The 17,471-nt window shown below is 46.2% G+C and overlaps 2 protein-coding genes across 4 annotated transcripts in view; one reads left to right on the top strand and one right to left on the bottom strand.

Annotated features, from left to right (window-relative positions):
* Positions 1-17,110, bottom strand: LOC126534208 (uncharacterized). The gene is made up of 4 exons (XM_050181473.3): positions 16,302-17,110; positions 14,920-15,045; positions 10,315-10,469; positions 1-2,814 (listed from the first exon to the last, which is right to left on the bottom strand). Exons 1-4 carry the CDS (start codon positions 16,651-16,653, stop codon positions 2,656-2,658), a joined length of 792 nt encoding a protein of 263 aa, XP_050037430.1. The 5' UTR covers positions 16,654-17,110; the 3' UTR covers positions 1-2,655.
* Positions 1-17,471, top strand: part of UGP (UDP-glucose pyrophosphorylase) — a 76,562-nt gene that overhangs the window by 631 nt on the left and 58,460 nt on the right. The window contains exon 1 of one of the 3 annotated variants that reach the window (XM_050181452.3): positions 15,534-15,708. The exons of 1 other annotated variant lie outside the window; for it this stretch is intronic. In XM_050181452.3, the coding sequence (XP_050037409.1) occupies positions 15,613-15,708 (96 nt within the window). In that variant the 5' untranslated portion in view covers positions 15,534-15,612. Of the gene's footprint in view, positions 1-15,533; positions 15,709-16,438; positions 16,461-17,471 lie in introns of those variants that run through there. One more of the 3 variants, XM_050181455.3, reaches the window with a different exon arrangement.

Genomic DNA, 17,471 nt, shown 5'->3' with positions numbered 1-17,471 from the left:
CAAACTGTGTAGTAGTTTATTTGTTCGTCCAAAAAATACTTATCGTGCAGAATTCCAGACTGCCGAAAGACGAAAGAGGAAAAAAAATAAGAAAGAGCAGGAAGGAGGACAAATACGTGACTCGCGCGCGACTCGTAGTCGCCGAAATCGGTAGCCCGTGCAGCGATATTCAGTGCACGGAACTATATCAAGGAATGTCGTACGCTCGAAGCAAAGGCACATTTATTATCACCCGGGGAAGACAATTAAGCTTTGCGTGGCGAATATACGTCCTCGATTACCGCGAATTCCCGTTCCAGCTAGATAAGTATATATGCGTTGCAGTTTACAGCCAACGAAACCAAAAAGTAGTCCCCAGTGAGCTTGCACTTGCAGAACCCGTGTGGCCACCTCAAACGGCTTGCCAATTGCAGCTTGTATAATTCCCACCTAATTCCTGTGTGCACGTTTACTACGTGTGTGGTGACTCATTTGTTCTGAAGCTTGCATAAAGGGCAATGACAACACAGCAAGATGAAACAGAAGTGGCCAATAAAACGCCGTGGAGATGGTGATTTGCATTTCATCATGCTGATCCTGCTTTAATGAGTCATTTTCATACCGTAACCGCACTTTCAGCGCAAAGACAAAAGACAGATTTGAAATTTAATTCCAGCTTAGCATGTCGTCTTCGAGCCTTTGAACATGTGAATTGATTTCTTTAGCAGCATCAGTGACTCAGGAAGTGTTTTCACTAGCAGAAGACTGAGCTTGACTATAGAACTCCTGTTAGTAGGCTGGTGAAAAATATGGCAGCGTACATAAGCTAAGTTTGTCCAAGGTAGCTTATCTCTAGTGGGTGTCGTGTAGGTGAGCTGCGCATTTGGAAGCAAACAGGCAAGAAGATTGACGTCCACGTTGACACCCTGTTTATTGTTCGACACTTTGGATAGCTATCATTACAAACGAACTTTTGGAAACAAAATCTATTAAACTTGCCTGCATCGAAAATTCATGCCTGTAGAGTTTCTTTTTTTTTTTGTGTCTGCAAAGAATGTGACAGCAGTCTTACTGCATCCTAGTGACGTCATGCTCTGGGACTTGCTTATATGCAAGACTTGCAGTGCTTAGAATCAAAAAGCTTTGTGTGAACGTATGTGCAAAAAGTAGCTGTGCCTTTGTTTTATCCCATTGGGGGCTTTGAACTCATTTCTGCCTCTCGGTAAATCCTGGCAGTGAAGTTAGTGAAAAGCTTGGGCTTGTGCAGTGTACACGTTTGTACACTGTGGTTGCCATCTATCTAGGAGACTGGTGTAAAGTGAAAAGTGAATCTGCACACACACGTGGCTCTGTAAGTATATATATATATATAAAAAAAGTTTCCTTTGCCTAACTACTAGAGTATACAGTAGTGGTAGGCAAGGTATTATGGCATTCTGGCAGTGATGCGCTTAGCTTGCGACAACCACTCCCTCGAACCAGGAGCCCGTGCAGAAAACGACATCGTACTCCTCGTCGGCTTCTGCATAGTACTGATGAGACGGTGCTTTCTGGAATGTTTGGCATAGTTCTGGTTGCATCCACTCATTGACGTGTGTCATTGGTGTCGTAAAATTGCACGAGATGCGCCCTTGAAGCAACGCCTGTCTTATCCCAACTGTGGTTGATGTGAGCATGAGTGGAACCAAACATGTCACACTGCATTTCCTCACCTCTACCTGGAGTAACGTGCAGTAAAAAATACTGCATGCTTGTGCTGTGCCCATCACCAAAGTGCAATATTGGACAGAGCTTGGTTTCTTGTGTGAACCCCCATGGAACCGTTGCAGCCTACATAACAGTATCTTTTTTTTTTTTCTGATGCACACCCACAACAGATGAACCAGAACAAGGCCATATGTTTTCAGCGCTGCGAGCTTAGCAACTCGACATAAAATGTGGTGTTTTAGGTCATTAAAACCTTCGACACGCATGGCTGGTGAATTTCCATTTGCTTCATATGAAGGCTGATTACCTACAATACAGCCTATGGCAATCCTTTAAGTAACCTGCACTGTAGAACATAGGTAGCTCAGCTTGGCGACAGTTTTTTCAACAGTTATATTTGTTACCTCAGTAGAACCCTTGCACTATTGAATTAACTTGTTCACTGTCTGCTGACATCATCACAGGTATGAGACCAGTTCCAGAGACTCCAATTCCAGATCTAGAGGCTGCTCTAAGTGATGAAAGCATGTGCATGAGAACCCTGTTGTGACAGAAATCTGTGCATCGCTTAAGTATGGTAGCTTGGCTTTGTCTAACACCTGGGACTAGTACCTGAGAACTGAATGGCTATCCTGGTTGCTAGATGGCCTCTTGTGGCTAAGTTACATAATACCATGACCACAGCTCCATAACTCTCCCTGATATGTGTGGTAGATGCAAGCCCAAGAGGCAAGCATGCTTGACATGTGCGTGAGTTATCTGCATAGTTGGTTACTGAGCTGCCCCAATAGGCACTCTACTCGACTACCAGCAGGTCTGAAGGGCGTGGGCATCGCTCAGTCAGCCTGGCTAGCTGACTTATGGGCCCCACAGGGATATGGCAGTCGTTGTGCATCTGTGGCTTAGCAGACGGCATGCATGGCTGCATGCCATCCCTTGACTATGGTATGGCTGCTGGAGAAAGCGACCTCATCGGTACTGTTCTCTGTACTCCGAGATCCAGAGGCGCCGGTCCTTGGGGGGCGCCGAGTGTGGACGGGTTGACCGGAAGGTTTTGCGCTGCATTGGCGGTGGCGGAGTTGGTGACCGCTGCCGTGTTCTCGCAGCAGCCAGGGCCGAGGGATACACCTGTGGTGGTGTGCGAAAGGAGTGTTCGGACACAATGAGCAGCTGGAGAATGTGTGTTTATGGCCTAATTTTTTTTCTTATTGAAATGAAAATAAAAGAAAGAGATTCGGTCAACCTACAGTGTTGATGACTACTCCGTTTTGCATAAGAGTAAAAATAATAAAGATACTGCGAGATAAAAAGAAAGGTTTCAGGTTTGTAAGATGTAGAGTAGGGTTGGCTAAGGAGAGTAAACGAAGTCTCTATATACTATACTCGGTTTGACACATTGCAGGCAACGCTGCAGGAGCTAAGCAAGTAGTGCGTTTATAGAGGCCTCCCTTTGCGCCTTTCACAGGGCAGTTGTTTTTGATCTGTAACATCTCCTGCCGGTGATCTACTTCATGTGTCACAACCGCAACTTGTGGACGCAAGTTTACGTCAAGTGACGCATTACTTGTGCACATTGGTGCTACCTGGTTAAAAGGTAAACAAAAACCCGGGGCACTTCGCCGACCAAATAAAGATTTAAAAGAAAAGAAGACGTTTCGGCTCCCACACGGGAGCCTTGTTCACAGGTAAAATAAACAAAAGTGCTCGAGTAGCTCGCTTAAATAGTCTAGAACACGTGACGCAGGCAGCGCGCATACACTGACGGCAGATTGCCATCGCTCCTGTTCAGAGTGTGTGGCGTAGTCTGGATCATGAGGGACTCAAGATAAAGGCGTCGAGATAGCCCTTTTTCCCTGGCAAGGACACGTGCCTTCCCCCAGTCGATTGCGTGGCCGCTTGAAGTGGCATGCTCAGCCAAGGCACTGGATTTCACATTTTCTTTTTTGACGTCATAATTGTGCTGGTTAAGACACCTTTCAAAGTCACCAGTTTCGCCAATGTACACGTAGTCGCAAGTCCGTGACGTCGTACTGGACAAAAACGACATCCTGGTCTCTTTTGACGTGAAATCGCTTTTTACTAGTGTGCCAACGAAACTGGCCGTGAATGTATGCAGTACCGCTCTGGAGTCGGATGCCACTCTACCCGAGAGATCGCCCATTGATGCACCGGACCTGGCTCGGCTGTTACAGTTCTGTTTATCCAATACGTACTTTACGTTCCAAGAGTGTTTCTACAAACAGGTCCACGGAACGGCTATGGGAGCTTCTATATCGGTAACCGCCGCTAACTTGACAATGGAAGCACTTGAAAGTCGAGCACTCGCTTCGTTCAGCCCTGCTCCGAAGGCATTCTTTTGCTATGTGGACGACTGCTTTTGCATCATTCATAAAGAAGCAGTTCAGTCGTTCACTTCACACCTGAACAGCATGGAAGCAGCGATCCAGTTCACGGTAGAAGAGGAAGTCGACGGCAAGCTTCCGTTCCTTGATATGCTGATTGAAAGAAAGGGGCCTACTTTGTCGTTCGCAGTTTACAGAAAGCCAACTCACACAGGACGCTACTTGCATTTCGGCTCCTTGCAACCTGCTTCTCACAAAAGGGCAGTGGTTTCGACGCTTCTACGACGCGCGGAGAAAATCTGCACGAGACAAGAAGACTACGCAGCCGACGTAAGCGTGGTACGGCGGGAACTATCAGCCTGTGGTTACCCGTGCTCTTTCTTGAATGCTGTCGAACGACAAATGGCACGTCCGCAGTTACCCCATGCTGCCTCTAGTCAAAAGCACGCCGGAATACCCTATATCCCGTCCACGAGTGAAGCTCTAAGCCGTATTCTGCATTCATACAATGTTCAAGTGGCACACATTCCAAACCAGAAACTACGGCAATCACTCGTCAATGTTAAGGACAAATTACCAAAAGAGAAATTCCCAGGTATTGTGTACGTTGTCCCATGCGCGGATTGCGACTACGTGTACATTGGCGAAACTGGTGACTTTGAAAGGCGTCTTAACCAGCACAATTATGACGTCAAAAAAGAAAATGTGAAATCCAGTGCCTTGGCTGAGCATGCCACTTCAAGCGGCCACGCAATCGACTGGGGGAAGGCACGTGTCCTTGCCAGGGAAAAAGGGCTATCTCGACGCCTTTATCTTGAGTCCCTCATGATCCAGACTACGCCACACACTCTGAACAGGAGCGATGGCAATCTGCCGTCAGTGTATGCGCGCTGCCTGCGTCACGTGTTCTAGACTATTTAAGCGAGCTGCTCGAGCACTTTTGCTTATTTTAACTGGGAACAAGGCTCCCGTGTGGGAGCCGAAACGTGTTCTTTTCTTTTAAATCTTTATTTGGTCGGCGAAGTGCCCCGGGTTTTTGTTTACCTTTTAACCATGTTTCATCCCGACCAGACGGGCTTCCGTCAAACACTGAACTTCATTGGTGCTACCTGTAGAGGCAACATACTACGTTTTGATTTCGAGCGCAAGTGATGCCCTAGCCGCAGAAACATGTCACTGTACCTGTTCGGCGATAGATTCAGATCTCCCACCCATGTCATGCAGAAAATACGTCATATTTTGCGACATAATGTTATGAGCCATAAATATACGTCAACTTGCATGGCACGTACCTACATAACTCTTTCACACGTGGCACACCATTTTTTGGTTCCACATGTGACATGTGAGCAGTGAAAGAAGCCTCTGTAGCCTTTGCAGCGTTACACTATACTGAGTCCCGACATATACACGCGCGTTGAAAAGATGAAAAGGCATACAGATGAAGAAAACATGTAGATCACATAACACACCAATAGAGATACAACAGTCAAAGACGGGCTTCGTCATACTATATGCACAAAGATGAGAAGGACACACGTGTACCAGGCAATAAACACTAGCAAATGCAAATGGTGGGAGCAGGTCGCGCTTGGATAACTCTGCCCAGCGCAGCACGTATTACACGTTTAGTATGCCTGGGTCTTCAAAGCAAGTCATACGTTTGCACGTGTAACCTGCCTCTGGATATATTGGGCACATGGGGCTGCCACTTGTCCGGTTTTCGAGCGTCACAGCCAATTTTTTGCATACGATGCCTGTCCTATGTGCAACCTCCTGACCAGCATGCATTTTCTGGTATTGTGGTTCTGCCTGTAATTAAGGCAAAGTGAAATGAGTGAACTGGATTTGTGAGCCTGGCAATGCCAATTGTGGTGAAAGTGCACAAGTGTCTGAGCTCTCGTGCAAACGAGTTGGGGGGTCTGTTGCTCGCTCATTCGTTCGCCCATTTGGGCGATTCGCTTACATTAACAATTTGATTGTTCATGACTTCTGCACACTTTTTTTTTCGCTTCGCTTCACTTCTTTTCCTAATACCAGAGTCCTTCCATGTTTTTTCTGGTCACGAAACTGCCGCCTCAGTTTCATATAGCGCCAGCGCCCGCCGCTAGAGGCGCAACCGTGCATGAGAGGGCATGCGAACGCCGCTACCGCTGTGGTTGTGTGTGGGGCAGCCTCGGTATTCTAGCTTTCTCAACTTCCTCAACGATCGCTTTAGTTTCACGTAACTATTTTTAACATTGAATATAATTAAATTACTGCCTGAGCGTGTCTTCTGCGATGATATGAGCGCACGGGACGAAAAAAAAAGCCGCTCATAACATGGAGCTTGCGGCGGTCTCAGACCAAAAAGAAGAAAGATCTGGAATTTTAAGAGCCAGAACCGCGATACGATTATGAGGCACGCCGTAGTGGGGGACTCGGGATTAGTTTTGACCACCTGGGATCCTTTAAAATGCACCTAAATTTAAATAAACGGGTGTTTTGCATTTCGCCCCCGTCGAAGTGCGTCCGCTGTACACGGCCGGGCGGTCCCGGTCCGGATTTCTTCGTCATCGCCGTTCGCCTCAACGCTTCGGTGGGCTCCGCTTTTTAATATTTGCCTTAAATTAAACACCGCGCATTCGCAACAAAACGCCAGTGGTCCCACTTATCACCAGAGGAGTAAGCGCCAATTCTCCGTTGCGCATAGCGCCAGATTGTTCGCCGAGCACAGCTGTTCAGTTTCTGTTAAACTGTGGCATAGAAGGACTCTGTGGGCAGTATCTTATAACGAGATCAAAAGAATGAAATTGCTATTGCAAAGGGCTGCTACCGTAGAATACTTAATGACAAAGAAAAGGGAACTGAGCTGCTCCATGCGCTTAAGATTTCTTGCAAAGCGATGTCATTTCTGAATAAGATTTAGGTAGAATTAATGCAAGACGAACTTCGCTACTAAATGTCTTCCTAGACAATCACATGTAAGAAGACAGGACAGACAGACAGACCTGTCCTGTCTTCTTACATGTGATTGTCTAGAAAGCGCAACCAATGTTTCCTATTACAATGAACCAACTTGCCCAACAACGCATCCTGCTAAATGCCTTCGGTGCGGCTTTTAACAACGGATTAAGGCGAACCTGAAGTGTTAGGACCTGCACAGTTGAAACTAGCTGTAATTAGGCAATTGCCTTAGCAAGCAGTCGTTTAGAAGCGTCAGTAAGCCCAGCACTTCACTGCTCGTGGTTTCGACGCAGAAACGACGAGACTAGGTATTTTGGTTTTTAAATCGCAACTATTTACAATATGTTAAAATGTTGCAACCACCGGTCCTGATATTCTTATCATGGTCGAAAAATGAAAAAAAAAGCTTTATAATTCGATTAAGAAAATAAATAAAACGTGTTGGTGCAAAAACAAAATACAAGCACGATCATTTATTTATCATGTAAAATAAGCGGAGCGAAATACAGATAGCACGGAGGCGTCCGGTCACAAATGGTCCACCATTCACAATGCAAGAAGTTTGTTAAAAGCATGACACTGATATAATACGCATAAAGAAATAAGATCAAACGTGACAGGTATGCATTGGGAGGCAGGAAACAAACACCAGCAAACGAATGGCAATAAGTACAGAATGCATAGTCGATTGTTTCTATAAACAAGAAAGTGTAAAGCATAAGCATTTCATAACACACGGCTAAAGAACTCTCAAACGAACACAAGTAGCCACATCACAAATACAGCAATTCTTTTTAAATGGCTTGTTAGAGATACCACCTTTCTACTTCTTCAGCTGTTACTTAAACATGCAGACAAAACTTGCTCAGCAAATCACAATACAAATGTAGCTAACAGTGTGCTAATAACCTTCTTACTCATAGCAGCTTATAGACTTAAAAGTACGTGCAATTGAAGAATTGTAGCCCATCATTAGCCAAGACTAAAGGACAATGGAAAATAAAACAATGCATATTATTCTGTTTTAACACTTGCATTTAAAGGAATTCTAATGCTATACCTTTCATAGATGGTCGGGGTAAGGGCGCTATTGCTGTGAACTACTCTATCCTGGTATAACACAAATTGAGATTGCAACAAAGCATAAAGCAAATGCGTTCAGCGTCGGCTTCTCACGCTCCAGGGACACGTCGTCGCCGTTGATGTTGAAATTGTACGCAGTGACGATGTCCCAGGTGTCAAAGTGTTTCGCGCACACACGTGTATACTTTGATTCGAAATTAAAACCGCCACTTTCCTGCCGCGGTATGGCCCGCTTCCATTTCTCGCGCTGCTCCTTGTTATTAGGTAAACAGAACAACGACACCTTTTCGGTCGTGCCCTTGTAGCCGGAACGGCACCCAGGCACGCAACACGCGTTCGGCATCGTTGTCCCACCCCACCACTTCAACCAAACAGCCCAACACTCGAAAAATAGCACAGCACATGCACAGAACGTACCCGAAAAGTCAGCTCGCCTCGCACTGCGCACGCATTTCGGTACGCGAACGATGCCCTCTGTGGCACAGTGGCGCCGCGTCGCGGCACCTTTGGGCAGCATATGAACCTCTCCCATAGCGTGACGGCGGAGTTTCGTGACCAGAAAAACATGAAAGGACTCTGCTAATACTAAATCCTTACAAGCCTAAGAATGGCCTATATAATTTACAATGATACAGTTAAAATTCGATCTAACGAGTTTTACGAAGTTCCCGAACTAACCAAGAAATCTCCATTCCCAGGCAAGTACCCATAAGGTTCAATGTTGTCATCAACCCAAATTAATGAAATTAGCTTGCATTAAACCCGAGTTAACAAAGCTTTCCCAGAAGTAAATGAGTAAAAAGAGCTGTGATTTCTTTCTCATTGTGGCGCAGATGGACTTTTCTTCGAGCGTGTGCTCTAACGCTATCGCGTTAAAACGTATGGACCCCCTAATCATGGCCCTAGCTTTATTTTGATGCGGCTGCGCACTGCACCCATGCACGGAAAAACGGACTCTGCAGTCGCTAGTGTTCTTGCGTGCAAGATGGCGCCAGCGGCGACGAGATCTTGCCCCCATCGTGGACTTTTTACACACGCAGGCGTGTGTTAGTGGCAAGTACTATGCTGCAGTACCTTTTGGGTGCCGCTATGTTGCAATTTTAGTTTTTGAAGGATAGAAAAATCCCTTACTTTATTTTCCAAACTTTCCAATTTGATGAAGTAATTCGAGCATGGTCACCACTTTGTTAAATCAAGTTTTAACTGTACTTGCTTCTATGAACCAGTTTTGGTAACGAGGAGGTGGATGTGTCATGATATGCTCGCTCGCACCATTTCTGCGATCGCTGCAGCTTCCAAACAGGATCACAGCTTGAAGAAGCATGCACAGTGTTCTTGTTTATTTTTTATTGAGCAACGTCATCACACTTCGCTTTACTGCTCCACGACAGCAAATATTGGTCTGTGTTATGACGTCAAGATAGTGCCGACGGCTCCATGTCCCACATGTTGAGATTACCTTTAGCATATAAATTGATATAGCTTCTCTCTCATAATTGCTAAGTGTTATCTGTCTATGTACAAGAACTCAAAAAGAAATGTTAGTCTGTACTCCTTTAACTGCCGTGGTAGAGTGGCTTTACGGCAGTGCACTCTGCATCGCTGTAAAGCGACACTGCAAGGCAAAATTTGCATGTAACAGTTGCCCCCACTTGGTACCTGAAACGTGCATGGTAACATGGGACACTGATACTGTTACGAATTCTTCAGAAGTTAATCTTCTTGCAGTGAATGTTGCAATGACTAGGAAAAAAAACAAGTAAAAAAGAAAGCTTGCATGGAAAGTTCGTGTACACTCGCAACTTATGCGAAGTATAACAGCAATGTAAAGCCAGAGAAAGCATAGAGGAAGTGTAATTGTCATGTTCATTTGAAATGTTAGGAATAATGGGGTAAAGGAACATGAAAGTGGATAGAAAGACAACTTGCCACATTGGGAGCTCAACTTGCATCTTCTTTATTATGCCTGCAATGCTTTACAAATTAAGCTACTGTAGTAGCCATCGTCCGCTCCACTTTCTTGGGTGTTTCTGTTTATTTACTGGAACGCTTCCACTAGTCTGCTCCATCTTTCTTAACACAGCATCACTTATCCTAGATACATTGGGGCACATAATAATGTTGACAAGCGTGTGAGTACTTTGTCATATTGTGGGCTCGTTCAGTTTCGGGTGACGACCATGAATGCATACAGACACACAAACTTCATGCGATGTTTCGCACAAACTACAAACGCTTGATAGGAGTTAGCGCTCACCTCATTGGTCGAGGCAGCCACGTTGAACGTCTGTTTTGTCCCTATCGTGTCGACATCGTCTGCCCAGCCAAAGTTCTCGAAGGGGGCGCCCCACAGGGCAAAGCAGTGTCGACAGTGTTCTGGTTCTTTCCTGGGACTTCCGCGGTATCTGCTACCTGGAGAGCAGCAGAACAGGGAACACGAGGTCGTTGTGCTTGGCTCTAACTGGGATTCTTGACACGGAACGAGAAGGACAACAGGCATGCAGGGGTGGGCGAATAGTAAAGTTTGAGACCCAATCGAATGCAAATCGCATAGTGCCAGAAGCGATTCAGATATAAAATACTTTTAAAATAGTGAACAGACAGTTTTCACAACTGAAGCAGAGCAATGTTCACATCTTAGTATCATAACTTTAGCAAGCTTCAGTCCTTACGTTGCACTTTACAAAGCATTGTTTTTAGAAAAACATAAATAAAGTATTATGGACCAAATAAGCAGTTTGTTTGCATTCTTGGGACTACTCATTGCGTGTGAATGATTGCTGTATATAGCTGCTAAAGTCTGGCTCCTTGAGCGATGTAGCCTGCTCCAGTACGAAAGTTCTCATGTTTCATGCCTACACTATGCCTGCAGGACACCTGTACTGCTACTCCAAGTTAGTCCAAATAGCATGCTGCGAGTGTCACCATGCAAAAGAAGGCGCTAGAACTGATGTGTCTCCTCTAGAGAAAGGCTTTCGGGGTTGCTCTCAAGCTTGAAAAGGATACTGTGCTCCCTGAAATAGCTATAAGCTACCACATACAGGCAAGAACGAGAAGAAAGCGGGTTAACCGAGGTGCCCAATTTTTATTAATCATATCATGAGATGCCAACAAACAAAGACACCAAGGAAAACATAGGAGAAATTACTTGTGCTTACTAATTGAATTAAAGAAATTATAAATTAATGGCAATGAAAGTGGATAAAGAACTTGCCGCAGGTGGGGAACGATCCCACGTATTTGCATTACGGACATTGCACGTGTAATGCGTAGACATGGGATCGTTCCTCACCTGTGGCAAGTTGTTTTTTCATCCACTTTCTTTACCATTAATTTATGATTTCTTTAAAGTGTGTACAAGTAATTTCCCCTATGTTTTCCTTGGTGTCTTTGTTTGTTGGCTTCTCATCACATACAGGCAAGCGACACTGAAGCCAAGAAAAGTATGGGGGAAAACTGGTTCTTTTTTCTTAAATTCAGCAGTATGGAATTTGTAGGGCAGAGTATATACATAAATATCTACTCAAATTTGCCCTTCCCTGCAGTTACTAGACAGCTTTCATTTTTTTTCGTTTTGTATACTTTTTATGATCACTTGGCGGAGAGGTATGGGGGAATGATATCCCGCTCGTCCATCAAGATGTTGCAGGTGAGAAAAATAAATGAATATGTATGTACACTTTATTTCCGAAGTACCGGGCCGCAGTCAAAATGGCCTGCAAATCCTGCATAATCTTTTTCATCACATCGAGAAGCGTTGTCATTGCTGTGCTCACCACACCGTGCGAATATTGAGCACTTCAGTTGCACTGACTTTTTTGTACAATATATTATACATTGTATTAGCTGCCTAGACTGTTGAAATATTGCCATGCATCATCGTCTTAGTTTTGTGCCGGTGGTGGTTTACACCGGATTATCGCTGTTATCAGGCTATCGCTCATCGGGGAACACACCTGCAGTGTGAAATATTTCTTGCATGTTGTCACCAATTCTATATAGCAAAGGAGCTCATTGTGGTCATTACAAATTAGTGTTGTATGCATTCCCGAATGTACAAGAGCACTAGCAATTACTGTGGAATGTACAGGCGCCGACAAAAGTGGTATACTCCACGCAGCGAGAGCCGGAGCAGTGGCACACTGTATCGCGACGCCATCTACATTGACACGAGTCAAGCGACATGCCTGCAGATAATAAAGGGCACCCATTGGCTGTCTCGATCCCAGATGCTGCCTGTAGATGGCATTGCAATGCAGTTTGCCGTTGCTCCGGTTCCCGCTGCGTGGAGCATACCACTTTTGTTGGCGCCTGTACAACGAGACATTTATAAAAGTGGACACACTTTAACCGGAAGAGTAGATTTGATCACTGTGTGCGCCACTATGTTATTGCGATTTGAGCGTTGCTTGTCTTTCTGGAAACAAGTCAGCCGAGAACTGAGGTTTAAACAGCGCGAAAAAGACGAGGACACAAGGAAACAAATACCACAGACAAGCGCCGACTGCCAACTGGAAGTTTATTTCAAATTCACCGGACATGTATACCTTTTTCAGCATAGGCATCTGCAAATCAGCAACATTATAATCTTTCATCCAAAAATTTTATTTCTTTTCCCGACAAGGCAAGAGAGGGAGTGCTTACACATTTATCTCCTTCCTTTCTAATGTGATTTCTGCACTGAGTGCCGGCGCAACGTTATCTATTAGATACCGCTCAGCTGTGGAAACTCTTATATAGGTCAAACGGGACAGTGCCTCAACGAAAGAACTTGTCAGCACAACAGTAACCTAAAGAATGGCTATGGGAGTCATTTAGCCGGACGCTGTAACAAGTGTTACTGCACCCCTATATTTGAAAAGACAAAATTCATAGGGAAAGGAAAGGGTAAGAGGGAAAGGGAAAGAGTAGAGGCTTATCACATTAGAAAGGAACGGGATAAATGTGTAAGCACTACCTCTCTTGCCTTGTCGGGAAAAGAAATAGCATTTTTGGATGAAAGATTATAATGTTGCTGATTTGCACATGTTTTTGCGACTGGTGTGTGCATGCCTATGCTGAAAAACGTATAAATGTCCGGTGAATTTCAAATAAACTTCCATTTGGCAGTCAGCACTCGTCTGTGGTATTTGTTTCCTTGTGTCCTCGTCTTTCTTGCGCTGTTTAAGCCTCAGTTCTAAGTATGAACCAACAAGCCCTCATCAAGAACTTACTAAGTTAGCCGAATACGGATACGAAGAACTTTATTAAAAGGATCCATAGGATTCTCGGGCCACTTGAGACATGATGAAACCCTACCATTCCCAGACAATCACCGTTTGACGGTGACATAACATTATATTATTAATAACATAGTTAGCCGAATAAAAAGTTATATTGTTAGCTAAATGATGTGGCAGCGTTTGGTTTTCACTGCCACTACAACGAACAATATGGTCACTGCAAGCAAGGCTAATGTTAATGATTTGCAGACCTGTGATCCCCCCCCTCCACACACACACAAGCACCCGCACACATTTTTAAAAAAAATTTTTTATTCATGTGCTATTTGCTAGACTTCACTTTGGGTGACTGGAATGCTACATAAAGTTCAGAATGTGTTATTATGATTATTATTCTTATTTTTTTGGTCTGTCTTTGAGCCTGTCAGTCCCAATATCAGTGGCACGATATCTGTGGAAATAGAATGCGGAGGTGTTAGACAATGAGGCACACATTCTCGGGCCATCTGAGACGTGATGAAACCCTACCATTTCCAGACAATCGCCTGTTTGACGGTGACATAGTATGAGACCTATAGAAGCGGGAATTGTGCTTGAAGCTGATTCACCTGACTTCATTCGAAGCATTGTTAGATAGCACAGTAGCGGTACAAACATTCACCAGTACCGTCAAAAGTTTATGCTTTTGTTACAATAATAGACTTTGTTTTGGTTAACAGTGACAACAGAGCAGCATAGTGTAATGATCCAAGGACTTGACTTCTAGTGTAACAGAATTTGAAGGGCACAAAGCACCAAACAGTATTTACCTCAGAACTTCTTTTCTTGTTCCATTGGCTTGAAGCTTTTAGATTATTTTCAAGCTAAAGGCATTATAATAATATGCTCTCTCATGTGTTATTCTAGTGAGTCAAAAAATGCTGCATTATTGTTTTACGAAAATATCGCAAATATAATTGCATCCCTCCCGCTACAATGCTCTTGAGCGAATGCGGGATTCTGAAATAAATAAATAACAGTATACTTTACTAGTGTAGTTCCTCGAGCTTTACAGGCAGTGTTTATGCGGGTCTGCATTTTGGTAATAATTTCGGGCAAAAACTTGCAACGTGATATGAAAGTTTGGCAGGTTCTCTGGAAATGTGAAGAGAGCTGTACCAAAACAAAATTCACGGGTTTCGTTCTAAAAACGTGGTCGCAATCCGTGGTGTCGTATGTTAGTTGATGGAAGACTTAAAGCCTGATAGACTTGCGGAGTAGTAAGATGTCCCTATATTGTGCAGTATCACTTTGCGGCACTGAAAAATGAATTGTCTGCCCCTTTTGTACGCCTTTGTGTGTGTGTAGTTCTTGCTGTACGTAACGCACACGACAAAACTAGTTGCACTTCTTTGGTCATATGCAAACGAACCCTTGCTAAAGCTGTAAGAAACCTTTGCACTGTACTCTCCCTTGTCTAACATTGCATCTGCAGCTGCGCTAAACCACTTACATTTGGATTAGACATGCAAAGCATCTGCTACTTTGAGTATTGTTATAGCACACCTGCGCCACAGCAGTTAGTAGTTGAAAAGCCTCGTACGTGTACCGGGGGCTTGTGGAGCTCGAACACAGACTAGTATCGGTAAATTTTGACTCACGAGTTCGTCGTTTGTGGTCCTGAGTGACTCGGGGCAGCCTCATGATGTCGGCCAGCACAGTCTGCACCGCGATATCTCTCTTGGCAGGCCGCGCGGTCTGTGTGACTGCGTGCTTGTCAGGAGGTGCTGCGGAGGAGACACGACGGCAGTGAATAAATCTGCGAAGGACATCCACTTGTTTTGCTCCTTATCAAATTCGTGTAATTGCACAAGAGCGCACCGATATCGGCCACTTGCACCAGCACTGGGTGTGACCTCAACGTAGATAAGATTCACACACTTGGGGACTGCCAACACGTTAATTGTGCCCTTTATCGCGTCGGTGACGCCGGCGTCGCGAGCCACGCGACGTTGTGGCTAGCAGACGACGGGCGTCTTTCTTTCTTGTTTTGCGGACGACACACTTTTGTCGGATGACGTCGGAAAGAAGCAAAAAAGGAAGAGCGCCGCTGGGAAAACAAACAATCTCTCGATAGTCCGACTTCCTCCCTCTCCCACTCGTTCATCTCCATCGCATCTTAACAACGTGTCGCGTACGCTCGAAGGCTTCCGATAGGGAGGGGAAGACGCGGGGAAAGGGGAAAACTCACATTTCGATGGCAGCGCGCGTACAGCCAAGCAAGCTCGCTCAAACCTCGGGAGTCCTCGTCCAGTGTTGGTCGGTTGTCGCGGCGTGCGCGCGTAGGAGGCATCATGAACGGCACCGCTGCAAGCATCGTGAGCGGCCCCGCGACACGTTACGGCGTTCCCGCCCATGGACGACCGTCCTTCGAGCGCTGGAGCACTACGGTACGTCGACATGCACGAGCATCGAATTTTGTTGTTCGCGTTCGAGCTGTTTGTACGAGCACTAATTCGCTAGAGAGAAGTTTTTTTTTTTTTAATGTTTGTTTGGCTTGCTTTCTGTTTTTACGAACGCGAAGAAACCGCGTTTGCATTTCTTTTCCCCTTTTTTTTTCTTTTTTAACTCGTCCCCCTTGACTGTCGTACCGCTTTCTCTGCACTTTCGGAGGCCTTGTAGCAGACGACGCCTCCAAGACGACGTGAAGCTTTTTCGGCGCGTCAATTCGTTCTAAGTGCCTGCCAAGGAGGGGTCTTTTAAACGGTCGCGACGAGTTCGATCGCATTGAGGGTGGGTCGTCATAGAATCTTTACGTCCGACGTACCGTCGCGCAGTCATGCAACGCGAGAACGTTTCGCAGACCACGCGCGCGCGTTTGGTTGGCTGTAGCGTTTCTTGCAGTTGCGCACATGTGTATACGTGCACCTTTCGCTGGCCGACGCGTTTGAGACTCGTATTAGCTAATGAAATATAGGAGGTTTCGTTCAGCGCCGCCGACACGTGTGCGAGGCCCGAAGTGCGTCTCAATCGGCGCACATACCGCGCGAGCGTGCGTCGATCTTCTCCGCCGGTCGACGACGGGGAGCTGCTTGCGGCGTCGTGGATTTTCGGTGGCGGCCGTCGTCAACGTCGTCTTCGGCGGGCGCTGCCGTGGCAGCCGCGATGAGTTGCAACCGGCGCTGCCTCAGCTTCGTCGGTGGTAAGCCGCACTCCTCGGACTCGGAGTCTCCCACCTCGTAGCCGCTGTCCGCCTCGTCGCCCAGCGGTTCGTGGCCATACTCGCGCTGGCGCCTCTCGGCGCGGTACAGCGCGTTCTCCAACCACAGGGCGTTGCGTTTGTCGGGCGAGAACCACTTGTAGCTCTTGCGGTACTCGGACTTTCGAAGCACCATGTTGTCGTCGTCTCGGATCGTCGCCTCCACACAACGCCGCCGCCTTTCACGCTTCCGATTTCACATAGGGCACAATTACCGCGCCGTGCGCGGGAAACACCACCGTACCGTCGGTTCTACGGCGCGAAGTCACACCTGGCGCCGCGGTGACCGCGTCGCTGCCCCCTCGTTGTGGATCGCTCCCTGTCGACGACGACATACACACGGAGTCGGCGCGGTGTGCCACTCACCAGTACGCACCGCGATATGCTGTCTGTGTGCGGCGGGGTGGACTCGACGCGAGACGGATGAATTTATCGGGAAAGGGCGTTGTTTTCTCTACACGCTACGCTGGGCACGATCCCGGCGGGGCACCGAGCGTCCGCCGCTTTGCACGACGCCGCCGCGGCGTGCATTGATTGCCCGCTTGCTCCGGTTTCCGTTTTGCTCTTTGTTTTCGTCTGCTTTTTCTCGCCGTGCACCGTTATGTCGGGCGATACAGCGGAGCCGGCCGACGGTCCTGCCGCCGGAGTTGCCGTAATCCGGGATCTATGTTTGTTGTATGAAACTCTATGATATATGTGAACCCAAATTCTTCTCTGTTTAGTGGCTCACATTACTGAAAGTTACGCTCGATGTGATTTGTGCTTTGTAGAAAAGTTACTACTCATGGCGTTATTGTCGCGATTTAGTAGAAACGCGCCTCCCAACGCGTGCCGGTCTTCCATCACGACCTATGCGTTTGCACCTGCTGCGTGCTTTCTTATTTTTCTCCACATTGTTCGCGGCATTCGGTAACATTATAGCGGCCGTTGTATATCTAGTACCGCGTAAAAAGC

Source organism: Dermacentor andersoni, chromosome 7 (assembly GCF_023375885.2).
Source record: "Dermacentor andersoni chromosome 7, qqDerAnde1_hic_scaffold, whole genome shotgun sequence".
Classification (NCBI taxonomy): Eukaryota; Metazoa; Arthropoda; class Arachnida; order Ixodida; family Ixodidae; genus Dermacentor; species Dermacentor andersoni.
Note: the sequence above shows the minus strand (reverse complement) of the source record. Positions and strands in the feature narration are given on the sequence as shown.